This window comes from Panulirus ornatus, chromosome 64 (assembly GCF_036320965.1).
Source record: "Panulirus ornatus isolate Po-2019 chromosome 64, ASM3632096v1, whole genome shotgun sequence".
Classification (NCBI taxonomy): domain Eukaryota; kingdom Metazoa; phylum Arthropoda; class Malacostraca; order Decapoda; family Palinuridae; genus Panulirus; species Panulirus ornatus.
The window spans coordinates 9,344,235-9,358,061 of record NC_092287.1 but is presented as its reverse complement, the minus strand read 5'-3'; the positions used below and the strand labels follow the sequence as shown (position 1 = coordinate 9,358,061).

Genomic DNA, 13,827 nt, shown 5'->3' with positions numbered 1-13,827 from the left:
ATGTGTCGGGTAGAGAAGCAGTTTACCTGAGTGTCTTCTGGTGGTGAATTCTTGGAGGCGAACTCCTTTGTGAATCTTACAGTTGAACTTTATTTGAATCTTACCATAGAACTTTTTATGAATTTTATAGAAGAGTTTTTTTATTGATCTTACAGTAGAACTTTATTTGAATCTTACCATAGAACTTTTTATGAATCTTACAGAAGCGCTTTTTTTATTGATCTTACAGTAGAACTTCATTTGAATCTTACCATAGAACTTTTTATGAATCTTATAGAAGCGCTTTTTTTATTGATCTTACAGTAGAACTTTATTTGAATCTTACCATAGAACTTTTTATGAATTTTATAGAAGTTTTTTTTTTATCAATCTTACGGTAGAACTTTATTTGAATTTTACCATAGAACGTTTTATGAATCTTATAGAAGAGTTTTTTTATTGATCTTACAGTAGAACTTTATTTGAATCTTACCATAGAACTTTTTTGAATCTTACAGAAGAGTTTTTTATTAATCTTACAGTAGAACTTTATTTGAATCTTACCATATAACTTTTTATGAATTTTATAGAAGAGCTTTTTGTTAATCTTACAGTAGAACTTCATTTGAATCTTACCATAGAACTTTTTTGAATCTTATAGAAGAGTTTTTTTATTAATCTTACAGTAGAACTTTATTTGAATTTTACCATAGAACTTTTTATGAATCTTATAGAAGAGTTTTTTTATTAATCTTACAGTAGAACTTTATTTGAATTTTACCATAGAACTTTTTATGAATCTTATAGAAGAGTTTTTTTATTAATCCTACAGTAGAACTTTATTTGAATTTTATCATAGAACGTTTTATGAATCTTATAGAAGCGCTTTTTTTTATTGATCTTACAGTAGAACTTTATTTGAATCTTACCATAGAACTTTTTATGAATTTTATAGAAGAGTTTTTTATTGATCTTACAGTAGAACTTTATTTGAATCTTACCATAGAACTTTTTATGAATCTTATAGAAGAGTTTTTTTATTGATCTTACAGTAGAACTTTATTTGAATCTTACCATAGAACTTTTTTATGAATTTTATAGAAGAGTTTTTTTATTAATCTTACAGTAGAACTTTATTTGAATCTTACCATAGAACTTTTTATGAATCTTATAGAAGAGTTTTTTTATTGATCTTACAGTAGAACTTTATTTGAATCTTACCATAGAACTTTTTATGAATTTTATAGAAGAGTTTTTTTATTAATCTTACAGTAGAACTTTATTTGAATTTTACCATAGAACGTTTTATGAATCTTATAGAAGAGTTTTTTTTATTGATCTTACAGTAGAACTTTATTTGAATCTTACCATAGAACTTTTTTGAATCTTATAGAAGAGTTTTTTTATTAATCTTACAGTAGAACTTTATTTGAATCTTACCATAGAACTTTTTATGAATCTTACAGAAGCGCTTTTTTTATTGATCTTACAGTAGAACTTTATTTGAATTTTACCATTGAACTTTTTTGAATCTTATAGAAGAGTTTTTTTTATTAATCTTACAGTAGAACTTTATTTGAATCTTACCATAAAACTTTTTATGAATCTTACAGAAGAGCTTTTTGTTAATCTTACTGTAGAACTTCATTTGAATCTTACCATAGAACTTTTTATGAATCTTATAGAAGAGTTTTTAATTAATCTTACAGTAGAACTGTATTTCAGTCATACAGTAGAACTTTTTATGAATCTTACAGTAGAACTTTTTTATGAACTTTACAATAAAACTTTTTGTGAATCTTACAGTAGAACCCTTATGAATCTTGCAGTAGAACTTTATTTCAATCAAACAGTAGAGCTTTTTATGGATCTTACTGTAGAACTCTTAGAAATCTTACAGTAGAACTTTTTATTAATCTTACAGAACTTTTTTATGAATCTTACAATAGAACTTTTTATGAATCTTACTGTAGAACATTTGTAGAGCCTTTAATGAATCTTAAGGTCGAATATTTCATACGTCCTACGATAGAACTTTGTATGAATCTTACAGTAGAAAGTTTTAACCCTTGAGTACGGCGGTGTGACGACCCTTGAGCAAGATTGACTCATGAGGACGATGGCATGACGACCCCCTGAGCACGACTGTGACGACCCTTGAGCACAACTGTGACGACCCTTGAATACGACTGTGTTACGATCCTTGAACACGACTGTGACGACCCTTGAACACGACTGTATGACAACCCTTGAACACAACTGTATTACGACCCTTGAACACGACTGTATGACGACCCTTGAGCACGACTGTATTACGACCCTTGAACACGATAGTATTACGACCCTTGAGCACGACTGTATGACGACCCTTGAACACGACTGTATTACGACCCTTGAACACGACTGTATGACGACCCTTGAACACGACTGTATTACGACCCTTGAACACGACTGTATGACGACCCTTGAACACGACTGTATGACAACCCTTGAACACGACTGTATTACGACCCTTGAACACGACTGTATTACGACCCTTGAACACGACTGTATTACGACCCTTGAACACGACTGTATTACGACCCTTGAACACGACTGTGTTACGACCCTTGAACACGAATGTATTACGACCCTTGAACACGACTGTATTACGACCCGTGAACACGACTGTGACGACCCTTGAGCACGACTGTGACGACCCTTGAACACGACTGTATGACGACCCTTGAATACGACTGTATTACGACCCTTGAACACGACTGTATGACGACCCTTGAATACGACTGTGTTACGACCCTTGAACAAGATAGTATTACGACCCTTGAACAAGATAGTATTACGACCCTTGAACAAGATAGTATTACGACCCTTGAACAAGATAGTATTACGACCCTTGAACACGACTGTATGACGACCCTTGAATACGACTGTGTTACGACCCTTGAACACGACTGTGTTACGACCCTTGAACAAGATAGTATTACGACCCTTGAGCCCAAATTTATGACGACCCTTGACCGGAAGCGCTTGACCCTTGAGCCCGAACTTATGACGACCCTTGACCAGAAGCGCTTGACCCTTGAGCACGACGGTATGACCCTTGAACAACACGGCCACCGTTCATGTGTCGCAAGCACGACCTTGGTGTCGCAAGGGCTCACGGACGACCATCAGCACTGACCATCCACGAACGAGTCTTCCGAGGCCGTTACTGTACCCACCTGCATACAGATGCGAGTGGGAACGAGTCGTTAGTGATGGCTTAACAATCATCTGATGGTCAGAATTATATAAGTCTCTGGGCCAATCGAGTACATCTCTCATACCACTTTGTCATGTTACATTGTCTCTAACCAGTGGCTTGTGTTTGTTTTTGTTTTTTTGTCGTTTTTAAATGTTACTTAAATATCTTTTGCTTGGTGGCTTCCCTGCTGTGAGATACCAGCGCCCAGCTGAGAGTGCCAAGGGTCACAGGTAATGACTGTGGCAGTGGTGGTCAGGTGTTGAGCAGTGGAGGTGATGACTGTGATAGTCGCCAGCAGGTGTGTGAGGTGTGTGTGGAGGCTGGGGTCATGGTCGCCAGCAGGTGTGTGATGTGTGTGTGGAGGCTGGGTCATGGTCAGCAGCAGGTGTGTGAGGTGTGTGTGGAGGCTGGGGTCATGGTCGCCAGGAGGTGTGTGTGGAGGCTGGGTCATGGTCGCCAGCAGGTGTGTAAGGTGTGTGTGGAGGCTGGGGTCATGGTCGCCAGGAGGTGTATGTGGAGGCTGGGTCATGGTCACCAGCAGGTGTGTGAGGTGTGTGTGGAGGCTGGGTCATGGTCCCCAGCAGGTGTGTAAGGTGTGTGTAGAGTCTGGGTTATGGTCGCCAGCAGGTGTGTAAGGTGTGTGTGGAGACTGGGTCATGGTCCCCAGCAGGTGTGTGAGGTGTGTGTGGAGGCTGGGGTCATGGTCACCAGCAGGTGTGTGAGGTGTGTGTGGAGGCTGGGTCATGGTCCCCAGCAGTTGTGTAAGGTGTGTGTAGAGTCTGGGTCATGGTCCCCAGCAGGTGTGTAAGGTGTGTGTAGAGTCTGGGTCATGGTCGCCAGCAGGTGTGTAAGGTGTGTGTAGAGTCTGGGTCATGGTCCCCAGCAGGTGTGTGAGGTGTGTGTGGAGGCTGGGGTCATGGTCACCAGCAGGTGTGTGAGGTGTGTGTGGAGGCTGGGGTCATGGTCCCCAGCAGGTGTGTGAGGTGTGTGTGGAGGCTGGGTCATGGTCGCCAGCAGGTATGTGAGGTGTGTGTGGAGGCTGGGTCATGGTCGCCAGCAGGTGTGTGAGGTGTGTGTGGAGGCTGGGGTCATGGTCCCCAGCAGGTGTGTAAAGTGTGTGTGGAGGCTGGGGTCATGGTCCCCAGCAGGTGTGTGAGGTGTGTGTGGAGGCTGGGGTCATGGTCACCAGCAGGTGTGTGAGGTGTGTGTGGAGGCTGGGTCATGGTCCCCAGCAGGTGTGTAAGGTGTGTGTAGAGTCTGGGTCATGGTCGCCAGCAGGTGTGTAAGGTGTGTGTGGAGGCTGGGTCATGGTCGCCAGGAGGTGTGTAAGGTGTGTGTGGAGGCTGGGGTCATGGTCCCCAGCAGGTGTGTGAGGTCAGCGGGTGTGTATATTACACCTACATTCATCATCAGTGTGTGTGTGTGGAGACCAGTCACTAACCCGTCATTATCTCTCCCTCTGCGTGTGTGTGGAGACCAGTCACTAACCCGTCATTATCTCTCCGTGTGTGTGTGGAGACCAGTCACTAACCCGTCATTATCTCTTCCTCTGCGTGTGTGTGTGGAGACCAGTCACTAACCCGTCATTATCTCTCCGTGTGTGTGTGGAGACCAGTCACTAACCCGTCATTATCTCTCCGTGTGTGTGTGGAGACCAGTCACTAACCCGTCATTATCTCTCCGTGTGTGTGTGGCAGCACGAGCTGGTGGTGGCGGCGGAGGCGGAGGGCCACACAGCGCACGCCATCGTGCACGTCACCATCGCTGACGTCAACGACAACGAGCCTCACTTCCTCGAGAAGGACCTCCAGGTGACCGTCGTCGAGGAGGAAGACGCCCGACATCTTCCCGCCGCCATTATTAAGGTCAGTAAGCCACTAGGTGAAGGTCATTCAACTCCATGTTAGGTCAACTCAGGTCAGCCAAGCTCTGAAAAAAAAAAAGAAGAAAATTCTACTCAGTCAGACTAGCAAGGGAGGTTAAAGATAACACTTGTCTTATTTCACATTGTTGGTTTTCTCTTTTCCTTTTTTCGTGTGGATATGTGACTTCAGTTTTCTCCCCTGAGAACTGACTGCCTCCATACCTCCACCATGTAAGGTTGACCGCGAAATATATGTGTGTGGCTGTGTGAGACTCGAGAATGGACGGTTGCGATGTCTGTTTCTTTCGTTCCACCTCTCAACTTTTGGAACTCTTTTAAAATCTCATACCATTGCTAACAGGGTAAGGGCTTTTCCCCTTTCATAAACTTGAACACTAACAGTCAGTACTGCTGCTTCAGTAATGTAGACAGACATCATATGATCTAATAAGTCGTCGATGTGTATCAATCTTTATAGCTATAGTGCATAGAAATGAGCACCTTCATAGAACATACAAACCTCCAACAGCCAGGATCGAACCCGGGACCCCTATGCAAGAGGCGGGAATGCTAACCGCTAGGCTATGGGCCTGGCTTATAAGAAATAACTATTCGAATACTAAGTAATCGAATACCCTTCGTCTCACATAGGGAAATAACCGGTGTAGACCCCGTTGCTCTCCAATGTGAGACGAAGGGTATTCGAGTACAAAGTATTCGAATAGTTATTTCCTATTAGCCAGGCCCATAGCCTAGCGGGTAGCATTCCTGCCTCTTGCATAGGGGTCCCGGGTTCGATCCTGGCTGTTGGAGGTTTGTATGTTATATATATATATATATATATATATATATATATATATATATATATATATATATATATATATATATCCCTGGGGATAGGAGATTAAGAATACTTCCCACGTATTCCCTGCGTGTCGTAGAAGGCGACTAAAAGGGGAGGGAGCGGGGGGCTGGAAATCCTCCCCTCTCGTTTTTTTTTTTTTTTTTTCCAAAAGAAGGAACAGAGGGGGCCAGGTGAGGATATTCCAAATAAGGCCCAGTCCTCTGTTCTTAACGCTACCTCGCTAACGCGGGAAATGGCGAATAGTTTAAAAGAAAAGAAAGAATATATATATATATATATATATATATATATATATATATATATATATATATATATATATATATATATATATATATATATATATATATATATTGGCTCGAGTATGATGCCAAAAAAAAAATGCATTCAGCCATGTTCGCCTGGACGATCAGGGGGGGGCATAGAAAAATATTGCCATTCCACTTGCCTAGGGCTGAGCCAGCGCCCCAGTCACAAAACTGCTGGTCGGATGTTCTTTTGTATGTGGGGGAAAAGTTTGAGTTACCCCCCCACGAACCTGTGTCACGTCCGTTTTCTCTTAATTTTTGTTTTTCGTGTAAATAACTCTGCATTTTTTTTATTTTCAATTCGGAATTGATTTACGACGATACTTTTGGTGTAAAGGGAAATGACCGTCCTATGAAATATTTCTTTATGGGTATTTTTCTATTTTCCTTCTTTTTTTTCCACCCCCATTTTTCATCGTGTATCGGACAGGGTCGGATGTGTGTCGAATAAATTTTTCGTGGGATCCGGTTTAGCGCAGCTGACCAGCTTCTGTCGCTTGTGAGTGAGTGGTTTAAAGAATTTCACCCCCAATAAAAGTAAGGACTTACCGCCCTTATTAAAGTTTTATTCCGATCTAGAAATTTGCCGGACATGTATCATAGCATTATATTACCCCCTGGAGTTACGACCAGTAATGGTGGAAATTGTAGAATGATTGTTAACGTAGGATGGGCTGGGGGCACTGCTGGACGTGGGGACGTGCCTGTCTCACCTGGCACTGCTGGACCTGGGGACGTGACTGCTTCACCTGGCACTGCTGAACCTGGGGACGTGCCTGTCTAACCTGGCACTGCTGGACCTGGGGACGTACCTTTCTCACCTGGCACAGCTGGACCTGGGGACGTGCCTACCTCGCCTGGCACTGCTGGACCTGGGGACGTGCCTGTCTCACCTGGCACTGCTGGACCTGGGGACGTGCCTGTCTAACCTGGCACTGCTGGACCTGGGGACGTGCCTGTCTCACCTGGCACTGCTGGACCTGGGGACGTGCCTGTCTCACCTGGCACTGCTGGACCTGGGGACGTGCCTGTCTCACCTGGCACTGCTGGACCTGGGGACGTGCCTGCCTCACGTGGCACTGCTGGACCTGGGGACGTGCCTGCCTCACTTGACACTGCTCGGCCTGGGTACATTACTGCCTCGCCCAGCAGTGCCTCACACGACCCGCTGGTTCAGCTGTAATTTTTCATACACAATTTGCGTAAGGTCATAAAATGCGAGACGCGTTTGGCAAATGTATCTGTACCTCGGCTTGGAAATGATAATGGATTCCTTCCTCGCGAATCGTAACTTTAAGGGACGAAAAATGTTTCAGAAAAGTACTTCGAGTGTACCCAAAGTAAGAAATAGTGACATGAGATTCATTTCGATAGTGTATATGTAGCGTCCTAGCTACGTCTCTTCGTTGTATATCAACTGACTGTTATATTTCTTCCTTGTACCTCCCCTGAGGATGTGATTATTACACGAAAGTGCACTTGGGAACTTATCGTGTTTCATTTTCCCCGTGGACTCATAGGAATATATTCATTCATTTATGTATTTTGCTTTGTCGCTGTCTCCCGCGTTAGCGAGGTAGCGCAAGGAAACAGACGAAAGAATGGCCCAACCCACCCACATACACATGTATATGCATACACGTCCACACACGCAAATATACAGTCTTATACATCTCAACGCATACATATATATATATACACACACAGACATATACATATATACACATGTACATAATTCATACTGTCTGCCTTTATTCATTCCCATCGCCACCCCGCTACACATGAAATAACACACACACACACACACACACACACACACACACACACACACATATATATATATATATATATATATATATATATATATATATATATATATATATATATATATATTCCTATGAGTCCACGGGGAAAATGAAACACGAAAAGTATTTGGGAACTTTTCGTGTTTCATTTTCCCCGTGGACTCATAGGAATATCTTGATCACGCGCAAAATTGTGATCCTTTCCAATATATATATATATATTGCCATGATGAATTCATATCTCACGGAGGCCTTTCATGAGAGAACATACAGACCTATTTCAACTCCGCGACTCATACCGTCCTTGTGAGGGCCAGTCAAGTGGCATTACCATGATCTGGGCAACAACACATTTAATCATTTGGAAGAGCGGTTTCTCTTTCCACCCACCCACCCACCCACTAGCCAGCCAGTTAGAGGAGCGGCTTCTCTTTCCACCCACCCACCTCCTCACTAGCCAGCCAGCTGGCGGAGCTGTCGTCGACATGAACGGAAGATTAGCTTCGTCATTGCTGGGGGATTGAGACGCGCTTGGTGTAGAATGCCCTGGGTAGGTAGCCTGGCCTACACACAAGCCCTCCAGGTCCGCTCCCTTCTTGCCACTCTCGCTGGCGCGGAGGCTGGCGCCCGTCTGTCTCCACACTGCTGCTCCTGCTCCTGCTGGTGGCGGTGAAGGGGGAAGTGTCTGTCTCCACACTGCTGCTGCTGCTCCTGCTGGTGGCGGTGAAGGGGGAAGCGTCTGTCTCCACACTGCTGCTCCTGCTGGTGGCGGTGAAGGGGGAAGCGTCTGTCTCCACACTGCTGCTCCTGCTGCTCCTGCTGGTGGCGGTGAAGGAGGAAGCGTCTGTCTCCACACTGCTGCTCCTGGTGCTGGCGGTGAAGGGGGAAGCGTCTGTCTCCACACTGCTGCTCCTGCTGGTGGCGGTGAAGGAGGAAGCGTCTGTCTCCACACTGCTGCTCCTGCTGGTGGCGGTGAAGGAGGAAGCGTCTGTCTCCACACTGCTGCTCCTGCTGGTGGTGGTGAAGGGGGAAGCGTCTGTCTCCACACTGCTGCTCCTGCTGGTGGCGGTGAAGGGGGAGGAAGCTAGCTGACCGTTCGTGTCTTGGGGAGTAATTTGTTGTTCGCTTTTGCTGCCGTGTTTTCTTACCTATTTGCCTGTTTACTTGTTTACGTATCTGTGTTTACTGGTGTGTGTGTGTGTGTGTGTGTGTGTGTGTGTGTGTGTGTGTGTAATACCATATAGCATAGTGGAACAGAAGCTCACGAATTACCCAATTTCTCTCTCTCTCTCTCTCTCTCTCTCTCTCTCTCTCTCTCTCTCTCTCTCTCTCTCTCTCTCTCTCTCTCTCTCTCTCTCTCAGTCCGATATGAATTTAGATGGGGCTGAACCTCCACCCACACACACACACACACGCACACACACACACACACACACACACACATTCATGTCCTGGTGGTAGCGATGCAAATTTCCTTGCGGTGGCGTCCATGTCATCCTCCACTTCCCGGAGGAGCTTTTATTGTTGATTTACGATGAGGACCACGGCCGGAGGGCTGGGCTTCCGGGAGAGGGGGGGGGGGGCGTAGATGACGCCCTCCTTTACTCTCACTTTCTCTAGCCTTGTGCGTATCGGGCACAGTTACACAAGCGTATCTGTGCGGCGTATCGGACACTGTTAGACGAGCGTATCTGTGACTGTGTATAGGGCACCGTTAGACGAGCGTATCTGTGTGGCGTATCGGACACCGTTAGACGAACGTATCTGTAACGGCGTATCGGGGACCGTTAGACGAGCGTATCTGTGTGGCGTATCGGACACCGTTAGACGAGCGTATCTGTGTGGCGTATCGGACACCGTTAGACGAGCGTATCTGTAACGGCGTATCGGGCACAGTTAGACGAGCGTATCTGTGCGGCGTATCGGGCACTGTTAGACGAGCGTATCTGTGCGGCGTATCGAGCACCGCCAGACGAGCGTATCTGTGACGGCGTATCGAGCACCGCCAGACGAGCGTATCTGTGCGGCGTATCGAGCACCGCCAGACGAGCGTATCTGTGCGGCGTATCGAGCACCGCCAGACGAGCGTATCTGTGACGGCGTATCGGGCACCGCTAGACGAGCGTATCTGTGAAGGCAAAATGGAGGGGGGAAAAAAGAAAAAAGAGACATCGTTTATAAGAAAAAAAGAAGAAAAGAAAACGTCCCCCAGCTCGTTATTTAAGGAAAAGAAATCGTTTATAAGAAAAAAAGAAGAAAAGAAAACGTCCCCCAGCTCGTTATTTAAGGAAAAGAAATCGTTTATAAGAAAAAAAGAAGAAAAGAAAACGTCCCCCAGCTCGTTATTTAAGGAAAAGAAATCGTTTATAAGAAAAAAAGAAGAAAAGAAAACGTCCCCCAGCTCGTTATTTAAGGAAAAGAAATCGTTTATAAGAAAAAAAGAAGAAAAGAAAACGTCCCCCAGCTCGTTATTAAAGGAAAATAAATCGTTTATAAGAAAAAAAGAAGAAAAGAAAACGTCCCCCAGCTCGTTATTTAAGGAAAATAAATCGTTTATAAGAAAAAAAAAAGATTTCCCCCAGCTCGTTATTTAAGGAAAAGAAATCGTTTATAAGAAAAAAAGAAGAAAAGAAAACGTCCCCCAGCTCGTTATTTAAGGAAAATAAATCGTTTATAAGAAAAAAAAAAGATTTCCCCCCAGCTCGTTATTTAAGGAAAAGAAATCGTTTATAAGAAAAAAAGAAGAAAAGAAAACGTCCCCCAGCTCGTTATTTAAGGAAAAGAAATCGTTTATAAGAAAAAAAAAAGATTTCCCCCCAGCTCGTTATTTAAGGAAAAGAAATCGTTTATAAGCAGAAGAAGAAAAAAAAATTCCCCCCAGCTCGTTATTTGTCGTAATACAGGCGGAAGATATGGGCTTATGAGTGAGGAAGGGAGGAAGAGGGTGGGTGGTTGGTGGTGGTGTTCAGTGAGCACACAAGGGACATGGCTGTTAGTGTTCAGAGATGCACACTTTTGGTATAGTCTTCGAATGTATTTTCTCTCTCTCTCTCTCTCTCTCTCTCTCTCTCTCTCTCTCTCTCTCTCTCTCTCTCTCTCATTCAAAGTGTCATAGAAAATGTGTTGAACCGGAAGGCCTTTCGAGAGCAGGTTGTCAGATATAGATTTCTTACCAGTCTTCGGAGGAGCACCGTGGAACACACCATAGATAAATCAGATAGAAATGTATGTATATATATATATATATATATATATATATATATATATATATATATATATATATATATATATATATATATATATGTATGTATATAAAAGATTTTGAGTGATCGGGGCCTGAACATGCAGGAGGGTGAAAGGCGTGCAAGGAATAGAGTGAATTGGAACGATGTGTTATACCGGGGTCGATGTGCTGTCAATGGATTGAACTAGGGCATGTGAAGCGTCTGGGGTAAACCATGGAAAGTTCTGTGGGGCCTGGATGTGGAAAGGGAGCTGTGGCTTCGGTGCATTATTACATGACAGCTAGAGACTGAGTGTGAACGAATGGGGCCTTTGTTGTCTTTTCCTAGCGCTACCTTGCACACATGAGGGGGGAGGGGGTTGTTATTCCATGTGAGGTGGCGATGGGAATGAATAAAGGCAGACAGTATGAATTATGTACATGTGTATATATGTATATGTCTGTGTGTTTATATATATGTGTACGTTGAGATGTATAGGTATGTATATTTGCGTGTGTGGACGTGTATGTATATACATGTGTATGTGGGTGGGTTGGGCCATTCTTTCGTCTGTTTCCTTGCGCTACCTCGCTAACGCGGGAGACAGCGACAAAGCAAAATGAATAAATGAATAAATATATATATTATCCCTGGGGATAGGGGAGAAAGAATACTTCCCAAGTATTCCCTGCGTGTCGTAGAAGGCGACTAAAAGGGGAGGGAGTGGGTGGCTGGAAATCCTCCCCTCTCTCTTTTTCTTTTTTAATTTTGCAAAAGAAGGAACAGAGAAGGGGGCCAGGTGAGGATATTCCCTCAAAGGCCCAGTCCTCTGTTCTTAACGCTACCTCGCTAACGCGGGAAATGGCAAATAGTTTGAAAAAAAAATATATACATATATATATATATATATATATATATATATATATATATATATATATATATATATATATATATATATACACACACACACACACGCACTGTATAACAGCCCAGCCTGGAAGCTGGAACGATCATTCACTCTTCTGCCCAGAGAAAACTACAGAAACATTTAAAAGAAAACTTGTCGCGTGGATCAAGTCAGTACCAGATGAACCAAGGATTGAGTGTCACGTCAGGCAACTGAGAGGAGGTCTTACACATCGAGTAAACAAACCGTGCGGTTAGCGCTACGCGCCAGCCACGGCCGCTATGGCTGAATCTCGCCGTAAGCAAGTACCCACCCATCCACACAGTAATATCCGCTGGTTCCCTGGACCCTTTTTCTCTACCTCTCTCTGCCAGTGGCGTCCGGGGGTCGAGAGTCCTTAAAGTGAGACGAGGGAAAAACTCGTTTCCAGTCCGCCGCCGACGGACGGTAACTGGTTCCTCATTACTGGATCCTGGAAAGAAATAGACTGTCTCCCTTTTGCCCTGTAGTGCTGAGGGGGTCGTCGACGCAAAGACTGTCTAAACCTGTAATTAGGCTTGTGGGTCTTGGCTGTGGAGCAATGATAAGTGTTCTTTTTCGTCATTCATTCCCTTCGGCAGTTCCCTGTGGGTTGTTAAGGGTAGGTAGGTAGTTAGTTAGACCCTGGAAAGAGATAGACTGTCTCCCTTTTGCCCTGTAGTGCTGACGGGGGTCGTCGACGCAAAGACTGTCTAAACCTGTAATTAGGCTTGTGGGTCTTGGCTGTGGAGCAATGATAAGTGTTCTCTTTCGTCATTCATTCCCTTCGGCAGTTCCCTGTGGGTTGTTAAGGGTAGGTAGGTAGTTAGTTAGACCCTGGAAAGAGATAGACAGTCTCCCGTTCGCCCTGTAGTGCTGAGAGGGGGTCGTTGACGCAAAGACTGTCTAAACCTGTGATTAGACATATGGTTCTTGGCTGTGGAGTAATGATAAGTGTTCTCTTTCGTCATTCATTCCCTTCGGCAGTTCCCTGTGGGTTGTTGAAGGTACTAGGTAGGTAGTTAGACGTTGCCTTTCGGAAGGGCCTGACGTGCTGGTGGTGAATTGGCAACGAGCGGAACGAGGAGACAAGAGCGACGAGTCGTTTATTCCTTCATCTCATTTGGCCGTCTTTCTTTTTTTGGTGGAATAGGCTACCACCCCAACACCATCTTCAACCGAAGAGCGAGGTCGTAACACTACCTCCTCTTTCCTCCTCCGTGGCTTCCAGACCAGCGGCGTGTGGTTCTTGCCTCCACTGTGGTGATCAGCCACTTGGCCGGTGTGTGGTTCTTGCCTCCACTGTGGTGATCAGCCACTTGGCCAGCGTGTGGTTCTTGCCTCCACTGTGGTGATCAGCCACTTCGCCGTGTGTGGTTCTTGCCTCCACTGTGGTGATCAGCCACTTGGCCGGCGTGTGGTTCTTGCCTCCACTGTGGTGATCAGCCACTTGGCCGGCGTGTGGTTCTTGCCTCCACTATGGTGATCAGCCACTTCGCCCGTGTGTAGTTCTTGCCTCCACTGTGGTGATCAGCCACTTCGCCAGTGTATGGTTTTTGCCTCCACTGTGGTGATCAGCCACTTGGCCGGTGTGTGGTTCTTGCCTCCACTGTGGT

The 13,827-nt window shown here is 44.7% G+C and overlaps 1 protein-coding gene across 5 annotated transcripts in view; it reads left to right on the top strand.

Annotated features, from left to right (window-relative positions):
- Positions 1 to 13,827, top strand: part of LOC139746336 (uncharacterized) — a 448,223-nt gene that overhangs the window by 341,033 nt on the left and 93,363 nt on the right. For all 5 annotated transcript variants that reach the window (XM_071657494.1, XM_071657493.1, XM_071657495.1 and 2 more), the window contains one exon: positions 4,921 to 5,088. In XM_071657494.1, coding sequence (XP_071513595.1) covers positions 4,921 to 5,088 — 168 coding nt within the window. The remainder of the gene's footprint in view (positions 1 to 4,920; positions 5,089 to 13,827) is intronic.